Source organism: Nycticebus coucang, chromosome 5 (genome assembly GCF_027406575.1).
Source record: "Nycticebus coucang isolate mNycCou1 chromosome 5, mNycCou1.pri, whole genome shotgun sequence".
Taxonomy (NCBI): domain Eukaryota; kingdom Metazoa; phylum Chordata; class Mammalia; order Primates; family Lorisidae; genus Nycticebus; species Nycticebus coucang.
This window is the reverse complement of record NC_069784.1, coordinates 8,304,236-8,330,616: the sequence shown is the minus strand read 5'-3', so window position 1 is coordinate 8,330,616 and position 26,381 is coordinate 8,304,236. Positions and strand designations below refer to the sequence as shown.

Sequence of the window (26,381 nt, the reverse complement as noted above, 5' to 3'; positions counted from 1 at the left end):
AGCTCCCTTACAGACAGTGCCGGGTAAGCTGGTGCATTGTTGTGATGCAAGAGCCATGAGTTATTGGTGAAAAGTTTAAATCCTTTTTGGCTAACTTTTTCTTTTTTTTTTTTTTTTTTTTTATTGTTGGGGATTCATTGAGGGTACAATAAGCCAGTTACACTGATTACAATTGTTAGGTAAAGTCCCTCTTGCAATCATGTCTTGCCCCCATAAAGTGTGACACACACTAAGGCCCCACCCCCCTCCCTCCATCCCTCTTTCTGCTTCCCCCCCATGACCTTAATTGTCATTAATTGTCCTCATATCAAGATTGAGTACATAGGATTCATGCTTCTCCATTCTTGTGATGCTTTACTAAGAATAATGTCTTCCACTTCCATCCAGGTTAATACAAAGGATGTAAAGTCTCCATTTTTTTAATGGCTGAATAGTATTCCATGGTATACATATACCACAGCTTGTTAATCCATTCCTGGGTTGGTGGGCATTTAGGCTGTTTCCACATTTTGGCGATTGTAAATTGAGCTGCAATAAACAGTCTAGTACAAGTGTCCTTATGATAAAAGGATTTCTTTCCTTCTGGGTAGATGCCCAGTAATGGGATTGCAGGATCGAATGGGAGGTCTAGGTTGAGTGCTTTGAGGTTTCTCCATACTTCCTTCCAGAAAGGTTGTACTAGTTTGCAGTCCCACCAGCAATGTAAAAGTGTTCCCTTCTCTCCACATCCACGCCAGCATCTGCAGTTTTGAGATTTTGTGATATGGGCCATTCTCACTGGGGTTAGATGATATCTCAGGGATGTTTTGATTTGCATTTCTCTAATATATAGAGATGATGAACATTTTTTCATGTGTTTGTTAGCCATTCGTCTGTCGTCTTTAGAGAAAGTTCTATTCATGTCTCTTGCCCATTGATATAAGGGATTGTTGGCTTTTTTCATGTGGATTAATTTGAGTTCTCTATAGATCCTGGTTATCAAGCTTTTGTCTGATTGAAAATATGCAAATATCCTTTCCCATTGTGTGGGTTGTCTCTTTGCTTTGGTTATTGTCTCCTTAGCTGTACAGAAGCTTTTCAGTTTAATGAAGTCCCATTTGTTTATTTTTGTTGTTGTTGCAATTGCCATGGCAGTCCTCTTCATGAAGTCTTCCCCCAGGCCAATATCTTCCAGTGTTTTGCCTATGCTTTCTTTGAGGATTTTTATTGTTTCATGCCTTAAATTTAAGTCCTTTATCCATCTTGAATCAATTTTTGTGAGTGGGGAAAGGTGTGGGTCCAGTTTCAGTCTTTTACATGTAGACATCCAGTTCTCCCAACACCATTTATTGAATAGGGAGTTTTTCCCCCAAGGTAAGTTCTTGTTTGGTTTATCGAAGATTAGGTGGTTGTAAGATGTTAGTTTCATTTCTTGGTTTTCAATTCGATTCCAAGTGTCTATGTCTCTGTTTTTGTGCCAGTACCATGCTGTCTTGAGCACTATGGCTTTGTAGTACAGACTAAAATCTGGTATGCTGATGCCCCCAGCTTTATTTTTGTTACTAAGAACTGCTTTAGCTATACGGGGTTTTTTCTGGTTCCATACAAAACGCAGAATCATTTTTTCCAAATCTTGAAAGTACGATGTAGGTACTTTGATAGGAATGGCATTGAATAGGTAGATTGCTTTGGGAAGTATAGACATTTTAACAATGTTGATTTTTCCCATCCATGAGCATGGTATGTTCTTCCATTTGTTAATATCCTCTGCTATTTCCTTTCTGAGGAGTTCATAGTTTTCTTTATAGAGGTCCTTCACCTCCTTCGTTAGGTATATTCCTAGGTATTTCATTTTCTTTGAAACTATGGTGAAGGGAGTTGTGTCCTTAATTAGCTTCTCATCTTGACTGTTATTGGTGTATACAAAGGCTACTGACTTGTGGACATTGATTTTATATCCAGAAACATTACTGTATTTTTTGATGACTTCTAGGAGTCTTGTGGTTGAGTTTTTGGGGTTCTCTAAGTATAAGATAATGTCGTCAGCAAAGAGGGAGAGTTTGACCTCCTCTGCTCCCATTTGGATTCCCTTTATTTCCTTGTCTTGCCTAATTGTATTGGCTAGAACTTCCAGCACTATGTTGAATAGTAAAGGTGACAGAGGACAACCTTGTCTGGTTCCAGTTCTAAGAGGAAAAGCTTTCAGTTTAACTCCATTCAGTAAAATATTGGCTGTGGGTTTGTCATAGATAGCTTCAATCAGTTTTAGAAATGTGCCACCTATGCCTATACTCTTCAGTGTTCTAATTAGAAAAGGATGCTGGATTTTATCAAATGCTTTTTCTGCATCGATTGAGAGGATCATGTGATCTTTATTTTTGCCTCTGTTAATATGGTGGATAACGTTTATGGACTTGCATATGTTAAACCAGCCTTGCATCCCTGGGATGAAGCCTACTTGATCATGATGAATGACTTTTTTGATGATAAGCTGTAATCTATTGGCTAGGATTTTGTTGAGAATTTTTGCGTCTATGTTCATGAGTGAGATTGGTCTGAAATTCTCCTTTTTGTTTGGGTCTTTTCCTGGTTTTGGTATCAGGGTGATGTTTGCTTCATAGAATGTGTTGGGGAAGATTCCTTCTTCCTCAATTTTTTGGAATAATTTCTGCAGTACAGGAATAAGCTCTTCCTTGAAGGTTTGATAGAATTCTGGAGTGAAGCCATCTGGACCAGGGCATTTTTTGGTTGGAAGATTTTTTATTGTTTCTTTGATCTCAGTGCTTGAAATTGGTCTGTTCAGGAGGTCTATTTCTTCCTGGCTAAGTCTAGGGAGAGGGTGTGATTCCAAATATTGATCCATTTCCTTCACATTGTAAAATTTCTGGGCATAGAGTTTCTGGTAGTATTCAGAGATGATCTCTTGTATCTCTGTGGGATCAGTTGTTATTTCCCCTTTATCGTTTCTGATTGAGGTTACTAGAGATTTTACTTTTCTATTTCTAGTAAGTCTGGCCAATGCTTTATCTATTTTATTTATTTTTTCAAAAAACCAACTCCTTGTTTCATTAATTTTCTGAATGATTCTTTTGTTTTCAATTTCATTGATCTCTGATTTGATTTTGGATATTTCTTTTCTTCTACTGAGTTTAGGCTTAGATTGTTCTTCTTTTTCCAATTCCATAAGATCTCTTGTGAGACTGTTGATGTGCTCTCTTTCTGTTTTTCGAATGTAGGCATCTAAAGCGATGAATTTTCCTCTCAAAACTGCTTTTGCAGTATCCCACAGGTTTTGGTAGCTTGTGTCTTCATTGTTGTTATGCTCAAGGAAGTTAATGATTTCCTGTTTTATTTCTTCCCGCACCCATCTGTTATTCAACAGAAGATTGTTTAATTTCCATGCCTTTGGGTGGGGTCGAGCATTTTTGTTAGAGTTGAGTTCCACCTTTAGTGCCTTATGGTCTGAAAAGATACAAGGTAAAATTTCAATTCTTTTGATTCTGTTGATATTTGTTTTGTGTCCCAGGATATGATCAATTTTGGAGAATGTTCCATGGGGTGATGAGAAGAATGTATATTCTTTATCTTTGGGATGGAGTGTTCTATATGCGTCTATCAAGCATAGTTGTTCTAGGGTCTCATTTAAATCTCTTATATCTTTGTTTAATTTCTGTTTAGAGGATCTGTCCAACTCTGTAAGAGGTGTGTTAAAGTCCCCTGTTATGATGGTATTATCAGATATCATATTGCTCAGACTGAGTAAGGTCTGCTTCAAGAATCTGGGAGCATTTAAATTGGGTGCATAAATATTTAGAATTGAAATGTCTTCTTGTTGTAGTTTTCCCTTGACCAATATAAAGTGACCATCTTTGTCTTTTTTGACTTTAGTTGCTTGAAATCCACATGTATCTGAAAATAAGATTGCAACTCCTCTTTTCTTCTGAATTCCATTTGCCTGAAAAATTGTCTTCCATCCCTTGACTCGGAGCTTTAATTTGTCTTTTGAAGCCAGGTGTGTTTCTTGCAGACAGCAAATGGATGGCTTGTGTTTTTTAATCCAGTCAGCCAATCTATGTCTCTTCAGTGGGGAATTCAAGCCATTAACATTTATTGAGATAATTGATAAGTGTGGTAGTATTCTATTCGTCTTATTTGGTGAGAGTCCATTGCTTAGTTTTATCTTTTGCATCAGTGTGGAGGTTAGGCTCTGTCCTTTGATTTCTGAGTTCTTACTTTGCTGCTGATCCATTGTGGTGGTCAGTGTGCAGAACAGGTTGAAGTATTTCCTGTAGAGCTGGTCTTGTTGTGGCGAATTTCCTCAATGTTTGTATATCCGTAAATGATTTGATTTCTCCATCAATTTTGAAGCTTAGCTTAGCAGGGTACAGAATTCTGGGCTGAAAATTGTTCTGTTTAAGTAGATTAAAGGTAGATGACCATTGTCTTCTTGCTTGGAAAGTTTCATTAGAGAAGTCTGCGGTCACTCTGATGGATTTGCCCCTGTAGGTCAACTGGCGCTTACTCCTGGCAGCTTGCAGAATCTTTTCTTTTGTCTTGACTTTGGACAGGTTCATCACAATGTGTCTTGGAGAAGCTCGGTTAGAGTTGAGGCGACCTGGGGTCCGATATCCCTCTGAAAGCAGTGTGTCAGAATCTTTGGTGATGTTTGGGAAATTTTCTTTTATAATATTCTCTAGTATGGCTTCCATTCCTCTGGGGCATTCTTCTTCCCCTTCTGGAATTCCTATAACTCATATGTTGGAACGCTTCATAAAGTCCCATAATTCTGACAGTGAACGTTCTGCTTTCTCTCTCTTCTTTTCTGCCTCTTTTACTATCTGAGTTATCTCAAAAACTTTGTCTTCTACCTCTGAAATTCTTTCTCCTGCATGGTCTAACCTGTTGCTGATACTTTCCATTGCATCTTTAAGTTCCCTGATTGACTGTTTCATTTCCTTCAGCTCTGCTATATCCTTTTTATATTCTTCATATCGTTCATCTCTGATTTGATTCTGTTTTTGGATTTCCTTTTGGTTATTTTCCACTTTATTAGCAGTTTCCTTCATTGTTTCCATCATTTCTTTCATTGTTTTCAACATGTGTATTCTAAATTCCCTTTCTGTCATTCCTAACATTTCTGTATAGGTGGAATCCTCTGCATTAGCTACCTCATGGACCCTTGGCGGGGTCGTTCTGGACTGGTTCTTCATGTTGCCTGGAGTTTTCTGCTGATTCTTCCTCATGGGTGATTTCTTTTATCTGTTTCCTTGCCCTAATTTTCCTTTCACTTCCTCTTGCTCTTTAAGATCTTGTGCCTGTGGACTAAGGGTTACAGGACTAGAAGGGTGAGAAGATTGAAGAGCAAAAAAGGGATGAAAGAAAGGAGGACCGAGTGATAAGAAAAAAAAAAAAAAAAGAAAGATAGAGAAAGGAGAGGGGGTGGGGATAAGGAATATTGACAAAAAGAAGAGAGGCTCAGAAAGAGGGAGACAGGGCAATATAGGTGTACAGTAGGGTACTTTGACACAACCTTAAAAAAACCCACCTTCTGGGGGTGCCCCAGTTGGGTGGTTCCCTTGAGGTCAGCAGCTCTTTGCTAACCTGATCAGACACAGTACCCCACCTCCACCAAGTAGAGAGGAAAGACAAAAATGCTATAAATCAAACCAAAACAAGCAAACAGAAAACTTTACGGGGATACAATGGGGTGAAAAACCAAATGATAGCGGTAGAAACACTAGCAAAAATGAAGTTGTAGTTACTAAAAAAGGCAGCAATGGGAAATTATAATTAAACTAGAAAAATTGAGAAAGAAAAAGGGATCTGTATGGAAAAGATTGAAATTAAAAAACAAAAGAACATCAACAATGTCAAAATAAACAAACAAACAAAAAAAAAAAAAAGAAAAAATACACAACCAAAAACAAAGCAGTTTGTATATGTTATTGAATATTGTCTGGGCAACACGTGGTCTTATGGGGTATGAGATGTTAGTCACAGTTCTGATACGACTGGAGGCAGCTGATTTCTCAAACCCCAGCAGGTAGACACCCTAAATCTCTCTTCAGCCCACTTAAAAGGCACTTTGAACTTGTAAACTTGCTGAGCAGAAGCTTTCCCAGCTTTCTTGCTGGAATCACTGCTGAAGTGGCTATCCACTTACCCAGGGTGCCAAAACCGGTCTCACTCTGCCCCTGAGGGTTAGGGCTGCAAGGCGGCTCAGACCCCACCCTTAGGCTACTTGGTTGCTGGGTTACCAGCTCCCACCCGTTTCTAGCTCTGCGACCCTGAGGGCGGAGCTTGCCGGGGCAGATCACTGACAATGGATCCGTGTGACCCACCGCCAAACACTATTAGCTCCGTCTGGCTCAGCAGCTCAGACTGGGGCCCTAGACAACGGCCAAAGTTCTCCGCACTCCCGCTCAGGCCTTCCCCAAGGCAGTTCAACTCAGTGCCAAGTCCAAGGACATCAAAACAGTTCACAGGTAAGGCCTTTCTGGTTTGCAGTCTCGCTGCTACTGAACTTACAGTTGTGGGCGGGTTTAGACGGATTGAACACACGCGACCACTTGCCGGTTTTCCACTGTTTTAGTCCTCCTCTTGGGGTCCAGAAGTCTCTCGCTGACTCCCTGTAGCCTCATAGGAGTGATGATAGGCAGATCCCACCAGCCAGAGATGCCTGGAGTCCTATCTCCCCCGACTCACGGTGCCCAGATGCAAGGAAGCTGTTACTCAGCTGCCATCTTGCTCCGCCTCCCCTTGGCTAACTTTTTCATCACATCCAAACAGTAAACTTGGTTAGCCGTTTGCACAGTTAATAAAAATTCAGAATGAACAAACCCTCTGATATAAAAAAAAGATTAGCAATATCATTTTAACTATTGATTTGGACTGATGGAACTTTTTCAGTCATGGAGAACTGGCTGACTTCCATTGTACACTTGATGCTTTGTTTCATCACAAGTGATAACAGGGCCCAACACATCATCTTGCCTCTCCGAAAGGTGTGGGCAAACTTCAAATCTCCTTTGCTTTTGTTCATTTTTAGGACCATTTTTGCACACCTTTCTCATGCCAAGATTTTCAGTTAAAGTTTTCCTAACTATTCTCTATCAGTGTTTACTTGGTCTGCTATGCTTCTCACAGTCAGCTGATAATTTTGAAGCACACTTTGACAAATTTCTGCAGTGTTTTCATCAGTTCTGCTTATGACTGGCCACCCTGATCTCTTTCATTAATGACGCTTTCTTTCCTCTCAGAAAAATATTTAATCCATTTGTGCACTGCTATTTTTCATGGCATCGGTCCCATAAACTTGGACTAACATGTCCCTGATTTCACTTCTACTCTTGCCAACTTTAACAAGAAATTTAATGTTTGTTCATTGCTCTAATTCAAACTCTGACATTCTTGTGATGACACACAGAAACATGCAACAACAATAAACGCCACTCAGCAAAACACTGCCACACTTCAAAAAGAACACAGCTGTAGACCCTGATTTAAGAAGTGTACGAAACCCTACCGAGTTGTTTGTACAGTGTTGCCAATGTAAGTAAGCACACAGTGGCAAGTTTGCAAACTTAATTGTCAGACCTTGTATATTAATAGTTTTCTGTATGACAGCTGTCTGGAAAGTGTCCAGCCATGTATGTCTCTATTTCTCATATTAACTGGCTGAATGCTTTATGGACAGCTCTTGGATACTGTGTAGATGTGTTAAGAAGTAGTATGGTGCTAAATGAGAGAAGTGCTCATCTCTGTATCCACAGAGCCTACATGTGCCTGTCACATAGTAAGGCACAACAAATAAGTGATTAAATGGATAGGAATGTGATCATTGACAATTTAATATATTAATGAATAAATGGAAGGAAGTTCGACTGTATTCTAGACTAGAATTTTAAGATAAAGCTTTTCACAGTCACTTTCTTTTAAGGTCTAAGGTAAATATAGATATTAGATAATGCATAATTGCTTAGGCATGAAGGAATATTTTAAGTCAAGGTTCTCATTTATTAAATCATGTGGTGAGAATAAAAAATGCTAAAATCCTGGAAATTATAGCTATAAATTTAAAACCTCATAAAACAAATCAAATGAAAAGAGGATTTTTTCCTAATTATTATGAATATTTAATTTGAAAAAGAGAAACATGATATAACTACCTCCTTGAAGTATATAAAAGATTTTTCAAATCAATATAGTGATTAGTTACCTATTGGTGCATTGTAAATTGCCCCCAAATGTGGCAGATTAAAATAACAAATATTTCTTATCTCATAGTTTCTTTTTTTTTTTTGTAATTTCTTTTAGGTTTTTATTTTCAAATAATTTTAGGCTTACAACAAAATTGCAAAAATAGTTCAGAGGGTTTATATATACCCTTCAACTAGTATCCCATAAGGCTGACATTTTATATAATCTATAGTAAAATTATCAAAGCACAGGAAATTAACATTGTTAAACCACTATTCAAAATTTATAAACTGTTTGTAAAATAGTTCTTTTACTATTCCAGGATCTCACCCAGGATCCCACATTGCATTAAGTTGCTGCATCAACTTAGTCTCCTCGAACCTGAAACAGTTCCTCTGTCTCTGTCTCACATGATCCTGACACTTTTGAAAAATATTGGCCATTTTGTAGTAATAGCCTCAGTTTGGATCTGTCTGATGTTTTCTTTTATTATTATTATTAAATCATAACTGTGTACATTGATGCATCTATGGGGTTCAGTGTACTGATTTGATATACAATGTGAAATGCTTACATTGAACTGCAGATCCATCACCTCACCTACTTATTTTTTGTGGTAAGACAATTATACACTTTTCTTAATAGTTTTGAAATGTACCACTGCATTATGCACATTAGGTGAAGTATCTTCCCTCCTCCCACCCTTCCCCCCTCTCTCCTCTTCCCTTCTACTTTCTTGACATAGTTATGTTTTACCATTCATATGAATGTGTAGGTGGTTATAAATTGATTTCATAGTAGTATTGAGTGCATTGGATAATTTTTTGTTCATTCTTGAGATACTTTACTGAGAAGAATATGTTCCAGCTCCATCCAGGTAAATATAAAACATGTGAAATCTTCCTCTTTTTATGGCTGCAGTGTATTCCATGGTGTACATATACCACAATTTGTTAATCCATTCATGGGTCGACGGACACTTGGGCTGTTTCCATGTCTTGGCAGTTATGAACTGGACTACAATAAACATTCTGGTGCAAATGTCTTTGTTGTAAAATGATTTTTGATCATCTGGGTATATACCAAGTAGAGGAATTGCAGAATCGAATAGTAAGTCTAGTTGATTTAGTAAGTAAGTTGAATAGTAAGACTAGTTGTCAGAAGTATAGTTTCTGTGGTCAAGAATTTGGGGACTGCTTGGCTGGGTGGTTGTAGCTCCAGGTCCTCTGTGAAGTTGTGGCCAAGCTATTAACTAAAGCTACCGTCAACCAAAGGCTTGATGAGGATGGACGATCCGCATTCCAGATGGCTTACCTCTCCACCCCACGTCCTCCCTGACTTTCCTATGTTCCACTGACAGTAGTAAAAACTTTCTTGTAAATGTTTGAGTCTCGAGCTTCTCTTTAAAATTTACAAAAGTTAGGCCGGGTGCGGTGGCTCACACCTATAATCATAGCACTTTCAGAAGCTGAGGCGGGTGGATTGCCTTAGCTCAGGAGTTCGAGTCCAACCTGAGCAAGAGTGAGACCCTGTCTCTACTAAAAAATAAAAAACAAAACAAGCAAACAAAAAAAAGCAGCTGGGTATTGTGGTGGGCACCTGTAGTCCCAGCTACTGCAGGGGCTGAGGCAAGAGGATATTTTGAACCCAAGAGTTTGAGGTTGCTGTGAGCTATGACACCAGCGCACTCTACCCAGGGCAACAGAGTAAGACTCTGTCTCCAAAAAAAGAAAAAAAGAAAAAATTAATTAAGGAAATATAGGAAGGAAATTACAGTACAGGATGTTTTAAAATAAAATTTTCAATTTTAAAAGTAGGAATAGGCCAGGCAGGGTGGCTCACATCTGCAATCCTAACACTATAGGAGGCCAAGGCAGAAGGATCACTTGAGCCTAGGAGTTTGACGCCAGCCTGAGCAAGAGGGAGACCCCTCTCTGAAAACAGCCTGGCATGTAGTGGGCACCAGTAGTCCCAGCTACTTGGGAGGCTGAGGCAAGAGGATTGCTTGAGCTCAGTAGTTTGAGGTTGCTGTGAGCTATGATGCCGTGTAATTCTACCCAGAGCAACAAAGGGAGACTGTTTCAAATAAATAAATAAATGAACAAACAAACAAATAAAATAAAATAAAATAAAATAAAATTACAAAGCTAAAAAAGTGGGTTTCACAAAGAGAGTAGAATGGTGGTTACCAGAGGCTGGGAGGGGAAGGAGAAAGGGAAGCTGATTAATGGGCATAAAAATACAGTTAGATAGACACAATAAGTTTTATTTGGTACTGCAGTAGGAAAATTATAGTTAACAACAGTTTATTGTGTATTTCAAAATACCTAGAAAAAAATTACAGAGTTTCTAACACAAAGAAAAGTGTTTGAGGTTACGGATACCCCAATTGCCCAGATTTGATCATTACACATTCTATATACATATTTATATACATACAAATATATATCAAAATATCACATGTACCCCCCAAATATGTACACCAATGATATATCTATAAAAATACAAAATATAAAATAAAATAAAGTCATAAAAGTTATTTTTGCACACTTTTCATAAATTTTGAAAGAATTTAAAAGAAGATTTTACTTTTTGTTTAGAATTGAGTAAACTTTGTTCCTTTGGGAAAATCATATCATTCATAACACCACTTATAGTATTTGAGTTTTCTATGCACTATACCTATATCCTCCTGCGATTGTGGCTATTACATTCACAGAGATTCTCCAGACAGGTGTAAACATCTGTCTACTTTACTGTGTCTTATAGTTTAGTCACAATTGAACATTTGCATATTAGTGTGCATATTATTTATTTTTAGATTGTTTCTTCTAATTTCTCATTTGCAGGGTGTCCCAAAAGGGAAAAATGTAGCTTTTTAGCACCTTTATTTACAAAATATTCATTACAAATTTTACAAAGAGGTGGCCAACATGTAAAAAGTATTTTGTAAATATTTTGTGAAATGTACATAAGACCTTTCGTTGAATTTTAAAAAGAAATTACATGTGTGATTAAGTTCTATCATCTGCGACTATTATTTTAAGATTGTATAAGAGGTTTTGTAAAATATTTGTTACAAAAAGGATGCATTGGGTATGATGGGCTTAGGAAAGACTGTCACACCAACAGGTAATGCTATGGCTCTGTTAATCACCTTGTATAAGAAGGCCTTGATATTTGTAAAGACGTATTTCAGAACAGATCTGTCCAGGAGAAATACAACGTGAGTCACATGTATAATGCTGAATTTCCTAGGAGCTATATTTAAGAATGTAAAAAGAAATTGGTGAAATTAATTTTAAAGGTTTGATAATGTATTTTATTTATTTAATTTAACTAGCTATCATTTCAAAACGATCAACAGAAAAATCATTGTTTTTTTGTCGTGTTCGTGATTGCACAGTGTGTATGTTGCTCCTATAACATGTCTCAATTTGGATTAGCCACTCCTCCAAGCCCTCAACAGACACGTGGCTAATAGCTGTCATCCTGGACAACATAGGTCTGGAGGTTCCACAAACAGAGAAAATCCAAGAGAGGGAGGAAGTTGTCAGCCGTCCCTTCCTTTATTAGCAGGGGCAAAATGACAGCTGCTGCATGTGCCGTTCTTCTCTTTTTTGCAGCTTTCAGCTCAAAGTCTTGCTGATCCAGCTCAAACGCAGCCCATCTGCAGCCCCGCTCTGTGCCAGAGGCTGCAAGGAGAGGTGGGCAGCAGCTCCGCAGGCACAGCCACCTGCCACAATCCAAAACTAGAAAGAAAGGATTCTTCTGACATGTCTGTCGCAGTCTCCCTCTTGGCTGGCCCCAGACTCTCAGATCCCTATACACCAGACACTCTCCCTCCCTAGCTGCCAAGTACAAAGCTCTTTTCCTCAAATGACAAAGGCTCTGAGCTTGCCTTGCTGTCTCCTTTCCCACTTCACATATCCAGCGTTTTCCTGACCCTTGTTCAGCTGATTCCTTGTTGCTGCCCACTACTAACAAGCTCATTCTTGATCTAATGGTCAGAAGGAAGTATTATCATGATCATAGTCTGATGTTACAGCCACAGGCCGTAGAGAGCAACACGCCTGAGTTCACACCCTGTTTATGTGATGTGGGAGCTGTGTGATCTCCAGAAGTAGGGTAAATTCGGAGCTACAGCTATCCATAAAATTAAGGTGAAAATATACCACACTTTGTTGCGAGACTCAGCTAAGGCAATGGGCATGATCAACTTGGCACAGCCCCTGACAGGTGGCAAGCAACTAATAAACAGAAGCTCTTATTATTATACTATTCCTCAATCTATAATACCTTCCCTACTTCCAGCCACACGTCCAAACCCTAATCACGTTTCAAAGTCCTTCTCAAGTCCCACCTCTTTTCTAAGCCTTCTACAAATTTTAGTCTCTCCTTTTCATGTGTTTCTTGAGAACTATGACTTACACTGGCATTGACTTCTAGTCCAGGATGAATAACAGTCATCTAGTAAATTCTTTAATTATCAATTGATGATGAAAAAGAAACCTACAGCAGATGCTGCTGGGACCCAACCCACTTTTCTCGACCCACCTGAGTGTTTGCAGTTATGGTGGACAATTGTACCATGCCCCCTCCAGGCATGTTACGGTCCTTCTGCAGAAGTTTTCCGGTAGGATGGAGCCCAGCTGCCCACAGCAACGTCCTGCTCATTAACATGCCCCTTCTCTGTCTTACTTTCTTTCCTCTTACCCATTAATCTATCTGGAATCACCTCCTGAACAACCAGCGTGCAACAGAGTTCTTGTCTCAAATTTTGCTTTTATAAAATAAGAAATAATGTCATGAGTCCATATTGAATGCCAAGCACATGGCGGGCATTCTACTCTCATTATAGCTTTCATATCCTAAATGTTCTTGTGGGCTTGTAGCCAAACCAAACTGTGCACCCTTAGCCTAACACCAAAGCATAAGGTTTTTGAAGCTAGAAAGGTTATTGTCCAGTAGCCAAAACAAGGAGACAGGAGTCAGACCCAAATCTGTCTCCTTGAGCTGGGGTTTGGGATTATTTTCTAGTCCGGGGATAATATTGTGTGATATGGTTGGACCTTCCCATGCAGGGACTGGAGCCAGGGGACGTGCTCTGACTGGATCCTGCCATGGGGTGACGCTAGGGCTTGATCTGATTGGATCCTGGATCCTGCTGTGTAGTGTCCATGTCTCAGTTGGTTCCGCAGTCCCTGGTCCCAGAATTTAGGTCCCACGCCCGGTTGGTGCATGCTTGGTTCATCTGCGCACACTCAGGTCACACGCTCTTCAGCCTAGGGGTTGATGGCAACTGAAAAGCAACTGGCAGCTTTGTTACATGAGAGTTGAACCAGTTTGATCTGATGCATTTAGAAGGTTGGTGGTTATTACGCTCACTTTGTAGTAAGAATTTAGAAAGCCAAGACCCAAAATAATTGACTCGTTCAGGGTTATGGATAATACTAAGTAGCAAACCTGGTGATCCAAATACTTCTTAAAAGGCTCATTTCTGAATTAATAATTGTGTAGAAAAAGAATAAAACATTTCAGGGTAAAGCTGAAAGAAACACACTACAGAAAATAGAGTCAGGTAAAATTATATCTCTTTCTTAGGTTCAGCCAAAATGTGAAAAACTAAGATATAGAAAAAGAATGTAATGAAATAGTATCTTGAGACATTGGACATTAGATATACATTGTCTTAGATGTCATTTAAATGCCTTATTTATAATCCTTTTTTTTTTTTAAATTCTGGGAAGTAGAGACAGGAAGATAAGGCAGTGAATAGCTAACCGAATGAGTCAGATTTCATAACAAGGTATTAAAAGATGAAACCAATTTGGCCTCTACGACGTTGGAGAAAGAATTAGACAAAGGGGATTTTATGCGTGCTTAGATACTGAAAAGAAAAGGCTTGGGTTGATGAAAATATTACTGAGAAAGATTTCTCTTTCATGTTAAAATTTTCTCATTCAGAATTGTGGTGTGTGTGTGTGTTTTTTTTTAATCTTCCCAAGTCACACAGGCCATATACATAAGGGTGATTGAATTATAATGTGAAATGTCAAATCCAGTAAATATGGGGAAGGAGATAGCTGGGGAAATGTTAAAGGAGGCAGAGGACAAAGAGATATGTTTTCCATGTGCAGAGGCAAGCGTTGGATGGCCAATGCATTTCCTAGAGTTTTAGGCACTATATTAATCCAATTGGAGAAGTTAGAAATATTCAGCTAGATTAGGGAGCAGATGTATTACCCAATTGAACTAATGAAGTGGCTCTCTGTGGTCTAGCTGTCAAATCAAGTCTACAATTCTTGGAAAATGAAAGTGAGGCATTTATACGAGGTGAAGCCCAGCATCTTCATAAAAAATAGAATTGTATCTTCAGTTTTCATAAAGTTTGAGAATATTTGATATTTCTTTTAAGCTTTGAGATAATCAGACCAAAAGTATTCTGTATTTGTTATGTATTGCCTCCGTAGTTGACATTATTTGCCTTTATAATGTCACATAAAATTATGAAGAACTAGTCAATTCGAGTTAAGCATCATAGTTGGAGTCCTTTGAATTTTTTAATGGTTTTCATTTATGAAACCCGAAAGTCTTACATCATGTTACTTAATGTAAATTTATTAGTGCTGCTATAAAGCCATTTAGTTCTGAACCCTAAGAAAAGTGACTTGTAGCCAACAAAGCTTTTATAGGGCATCCAGTAATTCACATTTTAACAAATGTCATTTTCTAAGTGCATTACCTCATGTTTGGCTACAACCCAGCTGCATCTTGAGAGAATAAGAGAAATGTGCTTTCTGACTGGTTCATGCATATTTTATTTTACTTTTCATTAAGAAATTACTCTGTAAAGGAAATCAATAATCTTCTGTGACTGAGGGGAGAGGTCAAGGGTGTGTTTTCATAGCTCAGATCTAACTGCCTGCAGCCGGCTGTTGCTGATAGTTTTTACCCTTCTTTGTTCCTGCAGCCTGGGTACATGGCGACCCCAGGAGAGTGGCCTATCCTACAGACAGCCAGGGCCACTTCTGTGGCCAGAAGGGCACCCCTAATGAGTGAGTATGGCCACTTTTGCTTTGTGTGACTTTATTGTCTAAATTTGAACCTAGATATCACTTTTACTTCAATCCTACTGAATTTCTTATGAAGACCGAAATTCATAAGGAAGGCTTTCTCTCCTCCTGTTCCTACAGATAGCTGTCATGGATATGACCTAAGACAGGATGTCATTATTATGCAGCATTTTATTAGCCATGCTTGGTGACTCTGCTTAATAAAAATATAATTATAATGAATGAGTTGGACCAGCGGTTTTATCCCAAGTCGTATTTTTAAAATGCCTTGTAAAATGAGCTATCAGAAGACTGAATTGTGAGTAGCTGCTGAGAAGCTGACAGTACGATTGTTAGAATTATTTTTGTCACATTGCCTACTGATAACGTTTCAAAGTGAGAATCACACCAGAAAGTCTTCCATGAAGGGTCAGCTTTTCAAGGAAACTCTGCTATTGTGGACAAGGCCCAGGAGTAGTTAAAACTAACAAGGAAGAAAGTTCCATCAGATTCCTTTCTCATGTTAATCAGAAGTTTCCATTTCTGAAAGCAAGTTTTCTGTTTTTTGTTTTTTTCTTTTTTAACCTAAAAAACAAACCAGCAAGCCCCCACTAATCTCACATTTTTTAACAAAACTTTCCCTTCTTTCTCACTTATCCATTTCTTTTCTGGGGTTGTTGCTGAATCTCCTGGCTCTTCAAAGCCAATTCAGTTTTTAGATAGGCTGGTTTGGGATGGTTAGTAAGAAAACAGAGCAGCAGGGCTCCCTCCCTGCAAACCCAACAATAAAAACCATGGTTGGTGGTGCATCAGGTAAGTTCTCTATGCTGCCCACTTGTAATGTAGATCTTACTATTCTGTGAGATATACAGATTTAACAAAAAAGTAGATCTTGGGAAAAGTTCACAAAATTCATGTGATGGAATTATTACAATCAAGAAAATGCAAAAATTTTAGGTGGGGAGGAAAATTCTTTTTTTTTTAATTATTATTAAATCATAGCTGTGTACATTAATGTGATCATGGGGCACCATACACCGGTTTTATACAGAGTTTGACACATTTTCATCACAGTGGTTGACAAAGCCTTCCTGGCATTTTCTTAGTTATTGTGTTAAGACAATTATATTCTACATTTACTAAGTTTCACATGTACCCTTGTAAGATGCACCGCAGGTGTAATCCCACGAATCACCCTCCCTCGGCCCACCCTACCCCCTCCCTCCCCTCCCTCTCCCCCTTCCCCATATTCTTAGGTTATAACTGGGTTATAGCTTTCATACGAAAGCCATAAATCAGTTTCATAGCAGGGGAGGAAAATTCTTAATCATGCATGTCTTGGTGAGTTGGTTGGGGACAGATTGACTCCTACAAAAGGTCCTCATTACCTATTAGCAAAAGCTGGACTAGATTCTAATTTAGAATGGTGATTTTATTTTAACTTCAGTAACTCAGAAAGTGCTACGTTGCCAACATCCCAATAAAACTTCACACTCTGAAGAACAAAGAAAACCCCAGTGGTGAAGGAAGTTGTACAAATCTCCAAATCTTGAGTTCTTTAAAAAGGGCTATTTTTAAACAAGATGTTGTGGCAATAAGTTTCCCAGACCTAAGCCAATGACCCATATATTTCAAACAAAAAATGTGCCACTACAAATTTCAGTATATAAAAATCATTCAAAGACAATCCTCACTTAATAGGCAGACATGTTCATTCTTTATATAAACATTATTTATATAATCAATAAAGTTATTATTTATAATAACAATATGTTGTATTGGGTCTATGCAGAGACCCAATAATATGTGGATAATAGCAAGTTATGGCCCATCGATTATGCATTAAATATAATAGAGCCATTGAAAATTATGTTAATATCTTCAATAGTCAATTCTGTTGATTTTTCTTTATAGTTTTTGGATTTTGTGTCATGATTATATTAACAATTCCTTTATTCCTCCTTATGATAACATTCTCCTATATTTCTCTAGGATTTTTAATATTTAAATTTCCTTTTCAATTTCTAATCTGTGTGGAAATTTATTTTTGTATGTGAACAGAAGTAGGAATCAATTTTTTTCCAAATGCAGAGCCAATTATTTCAGAATAGTTTAATGATATGCACTTTCTCCTTCTGATTTCTAACAGAATTATCATATAATAAATTTATGTATTTTTGTTTCTGAACCATCCAACCTATTCCAATATATATTTTTAAGCCTCTCAATTATTTAAATTTTATAACAAATGTGTGTTGATTTAAAATTTTAATAAATTACTTTAAATTTTGCTTAGCATTTTAGTAGTAAGTAAAAATATTTATGAAACAATAAAATTTGAATCACTATAAAAAATTTTTGTAGGGCCGGGCAGAGTGGCTCATGCCTGTAACCCCAGCACTCTGGGAGGCCAAAAAAGGCAGATCGCATATATCAACATATATATCTGACAAAATGTATCAAGAGCTTTATTATTTAAACTGTTTTTACAAAATCAAAAAGAAAGAGTTGATCATTCCATAGCAAAGTAGATAAAAGTCAGAAACAGGAAAGAATAAAATGTTGGCCAATAACAATAGAAAATGTTGTTCAACCCCAATTAAAGCAGGAAATGCAAATCAAGATATTATTTTTGTCTATTAGGTTGTCAAAGAAATTTTTGAAATTAAAATGTCTAGTGTTGACCTGAGTAAACAGAAATAAGCACCTCATTTTATACTCAGGGTTCTGTGATAATATTTGTCATATTTTATAAAATATTTATCAGACTTGTATATTCTTTTTGATTCAGCAATTTTCTTCCAAAATCTTATCTAATGGAAATTTGCACGTATTTCCATTGTGATGGGTCCTGTGAAATTGTGATAACAAGATGAGAAGGGCCTGTGTGTCTATCAGTAGGAGATTCTAAATGGATTATAGTACAGTCATACAATAAAATACCACTTAATCATTAAAAGTCATTTATGATATATTGTTAATTCAAGAAGTCAGGTTACTAAAAATGGCATGTATAGTATAATTCCATTTTGGGGTATGTTTATAAATCTGTATACTTTATATTCACTTACATAAAAAAATCTATATTTTCAAGGATAAACATCTGAAAAGATATACATATGCCAACAGTAATTATTCCTTGGTGATAGGATTATATTTTTATTGTTATTCACATACTTTTTAGCCCCTATTATGTCACAGACAGCATTCCAAAGGCTGTGATTATAGTGCAAACAAAGGGGTAAACTGCTGGCCCTCAAAAAGCTGAAGATGAAAGGGAAATACGCAACAAAGATGTAAATAAACAGGATGGTTTCGAATAGTGACAAACACTCTGAAGGAAAGGACAAGGACAGGAGGCCAGGTGGAAGGTGACTGCTGTGCAGTGGGAGGCATTCACCTCCCGGCTGCATGGGTAGAGGGGTGCTTTCATGAGGAGGTGACTTTTGAACTGAGCTATAAAGACAAGGCAGAGGCCAACCTTACAAAAGCCCTGAGGCAAACCAGAGGCAACCAGTGCAAAGGTCCTGGGGCAGGAGTGACCTTATGATACTCCCGGCACAGAAGGAAGTCCGGGAGGCTGGAATGTAGTGAACCGAGAGGACAGTGGAGTGTGCAGATGTGTGTCTGAGACGCAGGTCAGAGTTCGATTTGGGGAGTTCCACGGGCTCTAATAAAGTGATTGCATTATTTATGAGTACAGGGAAGCCTGTGAAAGGTGTTCAGCAAGAGTGATCCAGTCTACTTTACATCTTCATAGACCCACTCTTCTTGCTTTTATACTTTCTTGGGCTGTTTCACTTGTGAGCATGTATGCAGAAAAATGGTAAGCTTTTCTCATTTTGAAAAAACTTAATGGCACATTTTGTTATAGAATATGACATAAATTTTGAGTAATTTTTATTTTATTCATCTGCTTCTATGCATCATAAATTTCTACAAAAATATATATGTTTATATTTTATAATTTAAAGTATAATATATAATATGAAATATATTTTATTTTATAAAAATGATATAATAATATATAAATATAAAATATACCATATATCATATATATTTTGTAGTTCTCTCTAATTTTATAAAAATATAGGAAAAGAAAAGAACATAAGTTGAGGCAATGGATTAACGTAGTTATTAAAGCCCTTTAAAAAAAAAACAGAAAAAAACAAAAATTTTTTCAAATGAATACAGAGGGTACCAAAAATGTATACTCATTTTAAGAAAGAAAAAAGTATTAAAATTGTAATACTCTATATGTACTGGTAACAAAAGATAAATATAAGTCATATTAAGCACGTCTTATAATTGCAGACATAAATGACTTGAGTTTTACAGTATTAATATAGCTTTTTCCTTTCTTGAAATGTGTGTACATTTTTTGGCACCCCCTGTATGTTCCCTGGAGTCAAATTCTGATTTTACCTCCTTACAGCATCAACCCTGGGGCATGAAATACAACCTACCTCATCCTTAATTTTCTGATAACGATGCAAAAATTAAATGAGAGAACAGTCATTCAGGAGAAATGTGTGGTGTCCCTTCCATTTACAGACCACTTCCATGTTCCATGCTACACCATTTGTTGAGGTCCTCCAAAGGCCAGTCCCTGTGCCTTATGCTAGAGATACTCCAGTTCAAAAGACACAGATTTCTTCCTCAAGGATCTCTTGGTCTTTAGGGATAGAGTTAGGAAAGCAATGGACGAGGACTTCAATCTGGTGTGTTCAATGCAGTGTGCTATCTTAGGACTACAGTCTAGGGCTGACAATACCATCAGAAGCAGTCCTAGCAATTCCCCCCACCAAGTCAGTCTCGGGAACAAGACCCTGACTTACTGCCTGGAGTACTTATCACCACCTGGATTTATCCTGATTATTAAGTTGCTGACTTTGTTTACCGCCCCCCCCTCCAATTCCACCACTGGGCCCAAAGTTCTTTAGGACCAGGGACATTGTCTGTCATTTTCACTATGGTGTCCTCACCCCTATAACATGTCAGGCATGGTAGTAGGTGCTCAGTGAATTCTCTGTTAAATGAATGAGAATAAAAGGATAACACCGCAAGAGTGATTTGCTTCCAAGGTGGAGATCACTGTAAAGATCTTATCAGAGATTCCTTACACCACTGCTAAGTGCTTCTCATTATTATTACTAGCATTTGGAAAATTAGGAAGCTGAAATTGAGAAATACTAAATTACTTAAGATCCAACTGTCTATTAAGTGGCAAAGGTAGCCTGTCCCAACTCCAAATACTGCACCCTTTAGGCTGCGCACTGACAGACTGGCAGTGAAATTGGTCTTACACATTGTATGTTTAACCTGGCCTGAAAATCTTGAACAAACTGTGGTATATGTATACCATGGAATACTATTCAGCTATTAAAAAAAATGGAGACTTTACATCTTCGTATTAACCTGGATGGAAATGGAAGACATTATTCTTAGTAAAGCATCACAAGAATGGAGAAGCATGAATCCTATGTACTCAATTTTGATATGAGGACAATTAATGACAGTTAAGGTCATTGGGGGGGAGGAAAAGCAGAGAGAGGGAAGGAGGGAGAGAGGTGGGGCCTTGGTGTGTGTCAGACCTTCTGGGGGCAAGACACGATTGCAAGAGGGACTTTACCTAACAAATGCAATCAATGTAACCTGGCTTATTGTACTCTCAATGAATCCCCAACAATAAAAAAAAAAAAGGAAAAAAAAGAATCTTGAACCGGGCTGGTAAAAAGTATCATTAATATTTTTTAAGAACACAAATAAATTTTTTTGTACGTGTATGTATATTTCTTTGCCAAATGAAATCCGTTCATGTCAGGTGTATTTATGTAAGCAAGTTAGGCAGCTTCGATTGAAACAATACACTTGTTTGTGTCAGGATGTGCTTAAAGCAATCCTTAGATTCCTAACTCTGGAAGACATCTTATGACTGAGTTTAAATTCTATGTCTAGAGGTGGAGTGATAATATTTGAGGCACGGGTTTGGCCTTTTGTGCTTTGTCTATGATTGAAAGAACTCCAGAGAAACGCCAGGAGTTTTCTGAAGTGTCAAAACAGACAAAACAGAAACTTCAAAGGAACGCGGAGTGCTCTGCTGTTTGTGTAACTTTCTCTGACTCTTGAGTTCCAGGAAAGTTGTTCATGACACTTGGGTACAGACCTTTTCTTTGAGCTTGCCACTACAAAGCAAGTAGCTGATTGATTTTTTTGATGCCACCTTCTGGCTACTACAAAAACTTCAGCTTTGTGAAGGTTATGTTAAAGCAACTTTGAACATTGTCTGAAGCAGCACCCTTACCAAATTGGGCAGACTGAATTACCTGCTCCCCACGGGGTTCAGATAAGGAAACAGGAAAGATTAAGAGGACAAAGCTCTTCTTTTGAGTTTTTTTCTATTGATATCTAGTATTAGTATATACTTTACAGGGTATATATTTTATTACATGTATAAAACGTGTAATGATCAAATCAGGGTATTTGGGTGTCCACCACCAAAGTGTTTGTGATTTCTATGTGGGGAGAACATTTTAATCCTCTCTTGCAGCTATTTGTAAATATATGTGATAGGTAAAAACTGAAAAGGAGTGAATCAGAAAACTCAAGACCAAAGTGTGACAAAAGCGGTAATGTTTATTTTGACCCTTGAGAGCGAGTGGGCTGTGATCTGCTGGATATTAGCAGGGCTCAGGGAGAGAGGCCAGTCTTTTATAGCAGGCTGAGGGGGAGCTGGTTTCCATCAAGAACCACCAGACCACCAGTTGTTCTCCCCGGGATGTCAGAGATGTTTTGTCCTCACTGGGATTCTCCTGGCCCCGTCTTCTTGTCACTGTCAGAAGCTTGCAGTGTCAGGGTATTCCTCACCGGTCTGCAGCTGGGCCGGTGCAAGGACTTGACCAACATGCAGCAGGCCTCTCTTATCTGAGTTGTGACCACCTGTAACACAGTCTCACAGAACGGCTTTTCAGTTCAAGATGGAGTTAGCGTGGCCAACTGAACGATATGGAAAGTATTCAGCCAGGTAATAGGAAAATTTGAAGTGCGCATGGCTGGACACTTTCCGAACAGCCCTGCACTAACAGTCCTCACACACTACGTAGTTGCTAACCGCGGTCACCTTCAGAATTTACTCCTTCCTTGTGTTCGTACCCAGTAACTAAACTCTCTTCATTCTGCCTTGGGTAGGTTCTTGGGCCCTGGGACAGCAGGTGTGACATAGGTGATGGCCTTATCGAAGGCAGGAAATGTGTTGGTGGTGACTGCAGCAAGCTGGGTGAGCTAGTTCCCAGGCTGACAGGTGGTACATGTGGGCGGGTGCCAGCTGTCGTGGTACTGGTCAGTTGGGTGGCCCTGTCCTAAGGCCTTTGGTACCATTGATGTCGGTGGACTGGGCTGAAAAGTCTGCAGGTCCCTGAATGATATGCCCCAGCGGTGTGTGTGTGGCAGGCAGAGACAGGGTGACCCCCAGAGCCCTGGCAGAAGCTGTTGGGGGTGGTGGTGCAGGGCTGCTTTCAGAGGCAGAGCCATTCACAAGCAGCCGGCCGGGGAGCACGTGCTTCAAATCCAGGCGGCTGCTGCAAGGGGAACAGCCTTTCCTCAGGGTGCACATAAATGTGCAGTGGGCCAACTGTTATCAGACTAGGAGGGTTCGGCCACCTGCCACTGTCGGCCAATATGCAGAGATGGGGACAGCTCCACTAGACTTTGTCAGAAGGCCAGTGATTCTAGAGTGAGAGTAGCCTCTTCTGTTCTTCCATTTCCAAAATCACAGTTTTAGACATAAAGGTTCAAAGCAAAGACCACATTAACTCTTACTTCAGACAATAATCAGCATAATGCAGTGACCTGTTAAACATTTCCCATTCACAAGTCAATCTTCCTAAACTATTCAAGATGGGCATCTTTAGGGTGGGAGATAAATTTAAGAAACAAGAATGGGAAACAGGAGTGAAGGTGACCAGCTGTGTTGGGTTGGCCCAGCCTGATTGGCTCCATCTTATTCTCACTACCTGTGCTCTCACTGCTGCAGCCGGAGGTGAGGCAGCTGCCCGGGGCTCCTGGGTGGGTCCTGCAGGCAGCAGCCAGCTGCAGTGCTCAGTAGCAGGTGGGAAACGTGCACGGGGCCCTAGGTACAGAGTATCAGGCAGTCTCCAGGCAGTTCCTCATGCAGTCTCTGGGCCCACCAGGGTCTCAGGCTCCCCCACAGCCAGGATTACGGGAGTTTTGCAGTGGGAGTGTGGACTGCTGGGGCCTCTCGCTCACCCCTTCCATGTAGGGCTCTCAGCCAGTGCTGGCTGAGCAGACTGCCCGCCTCTTTCCAGGCCTTAGGTCTTCCTGTCCCTTCTCTGGTGACTCCCAGCATTCTCTCTTAGGTTCTCTATTCAAAGTGTGACAATCTACTCGCTATGTTGGCTCTTTACATAGGAGGGGCACAGTACAGGTCTCTAGCCAGCCATCTCTAGCCCCCTCGCATTTGTGTTCTGCATTCAATTTGTCCACAAGAAGCAGTAATAATTTTGTTTTCAATTCTCTGCAGCACTGCTGACAAAATAGCAAAGGTATCCCACAAATCTGTCTGACCAAACACATTACAAGCACTAGACATACCACTCGGTGTAATTTAAGAAATTTGTATCCAAATAATACGTGTGTGTGAACATGAATCAGACAGAAGTGAAGCGCTGATAGATGATAAGCCTCCCAGCCCAGGACGCCTTCAAGCAATCTCTTGTTGCTGAGACAATTTCTTCTCTCTCTGGTTTTAGTTCTTCTGGAAGTTTTTGACAAAACTTTTAATAATATGCTCATTCTTTCATTCTGTGCTTACGAAGTTTAGATAGTATCCATTGGCAGCTGTTGTGAAAAATAAAGATTTTAACTCATTTACATCATCTGTTCCTTGATCCCCCTTCTGCTACATTTGACAGTTAAATTACTTTTTCTGGATTTTCTTACCATTACTTTTGTGACTTTAAACAGAGAGTCTTATTCTACTCTTTAACATTAGTAGAGTAAGTCTTTATTTAAAGAGACTTCTTATTCTGCCAACTTTTCTCAGTGACTTGACAGCTCTTTGTTTAAGAGAATATTATCATATTATCCCCCAACCTCCTCTTCACCTTTCCTTTCCCTCCCTTCTAATACTTGCTCTCTTGTGTGGCCAAATTTGTTACCATTTATGTTCTTCAACAGAATCTTGCATGTACTTTTGGTAGGTTCATAAGTTGGAAACAACAACAGACCTTTACTTGGTCCTAACTATGCAAATTGTATTCACTGCCAGGCCATGCATGACATTTTCACTTGTCCCGTGTCCCTAATGAAAGCCAATCATGACACTCTGTCACCATCATAAGGTTGTCTCACATTCAGTTGGCTTTAAGACAAGGCAATGACACTCTTGTAAAATATTTTTTATTTTTCCACTAAGTTCTTGTCTTGAATAGCCTTCAAGAATATGTGTTTTTCTGCTCTCCCAATGACATAGCTTTCAGAGGCCCCTTCCTCTCTGAAGCCTCACCAGGGGCTCTGTCTGTTGGCTCCACTCAGGACCTGATGAACTGTGGGCTTGCTGCCTGGTTTCAATTCTGGGGCTTCTCTACCTCGTTAGATAGACTTTTTCTAGAGTTGCTAGACTTAGGGAATAAAAACACGGAATGCTAAGTTAAATTTAAATTGCGGGTAAACAATTTTTAGTGTGTAAGTACACATCACTGTTGCTTGTCTCCTGAGGCTTCCTCCTTCCTTGACAACCACTTTGTTTCGATAGAGAATATTCTTGATTCCCTTCCTAACAGGGGACTGCAGGTGAACTTGCGGAAGCCCTGAAAATGTCTTTTTCCTCCCATTTTCTTTTCACTTTTTACATTCAGTTGATGTTCTAGCTATAGAATTGTAGCTTGAAAGAAAACAATTCCTCTCAGAAATCTGAAGACTTGTTTGGTTGTTTCTGGCATCCAGGATGTCTAATGCCAATCCGACTTGTACACCTTGTGGTGACACATTTTTTTCCTCTCATAAAATGTTTTGAATCATTTCTTCATTCTTCATATTCTGAAATCTCACGATTTAACAGAGATCATTTTAAAAAATTATTTTTGTTTAATTTTTAGTGGGTCCTTTAATTCTTAAGAACTTTGACCCTCATCAGCTCTGGAAATTTTTTTCTGTTATTTCTTCTTTGTTTTCACGCTTTCCATTTTATTGGTTGTCTCTTTGGAACTATTAGTCAGAGCTTGAATCTCCTGGATTAGTCTCAATACTATTTTTTCCTTTTATTTTTCCTTTCTGACTTTTTGTTCTATATGATAGAGTTTTACATTTTTTAAGCTCTTCTTTTGAAGTTTTTATTTTAGCAATGATATTCTTAATCTCCATAAGCCTTTCTTATTTTCCAGCTATGACTGTACAATCACATCACATTTTTCATTCTGTAGATAATCTGCTTGAATTACTCTTTATATATGGGAGGATTTTTAAAGGTCCCTCTCATGCCTCAGTTGTTTTAATTTCAGCCAGCATTAGTTTTGGTTTATTTGCCTTAATCTCTTTCTTTTATGCTCTGAATCTTCTTATATGTCTGAGGTCATTTGATTACTCATACTTACAAAAGAAAGAAGGACTAGTTACATTAGGTGGATTTGCTTTACTGCTTCACTAGCAGGTTATCTTAGCAGAGAGGTCTCTGCACCGTGAGCGATGATGGGGTAGTGGTGACCGTCAGATTTCACTGCAGCAAGAAGTAATGGGAAGCTGGACGTCAGGGGCTGGCTTTCAAAATGCCGGATGATGAAAGGTTGTAGACTGAGGTATAAAATCCCACAAAAGCCTGTGCTATCCTCAGAAGGTTCATTCAGCAAAAGGTTCTCTATTTTTGTATGTTTTTCTGGGGAGTCCTCAGAAATTCTAAGTGTAGGGGACGTGGGGGAAGGACAGAGGTGCTGATTCCCACTGGAAATCTGTATATAAACCTTCAATTAATCTCCCTGCTTTGGGCCACATTATCACCCTTGACTTTGATTCCAGTATATTTCACGATTTCTCATAGGAAAATCCTATCTCACCTTCTCTATGGCCCTCTATGGTACACTCACTAGTCCACACACACTTTTATACATATTCTATCTTCCAAAAAGTGTTGAATTT

The 26,381-nt window shown here is 38.8% G+C and overlaps 1 protein-coding gene across 4 annotated transcripts in view; it reads left to right on the top strand.

Annotated features, from left to right (window-relative positions):
- Nucleotides 1-26,381, top strand: part of SLC44A5 (solute carrier family 44 member 5) — a 370,252-nt gene that overhangs the window by 287,290 nt on the left and 56,581 nt on the right. For all 4 annotated transcript variants that reach the window (XM_053592520.1, XM_053592521.1, XM_053592519.1 and 1 more), the window contains one exon: nucleotides 15,152-15,236. In XM_053592520.1, coding sequence (XP_053448495.1) covers nucleotides 15,152-15,236 — 85 coding nt within the window. The remainder of the gene's footprint in view (nucleotides 1-15,151; nucleotides 15,237-26,381) is intronic.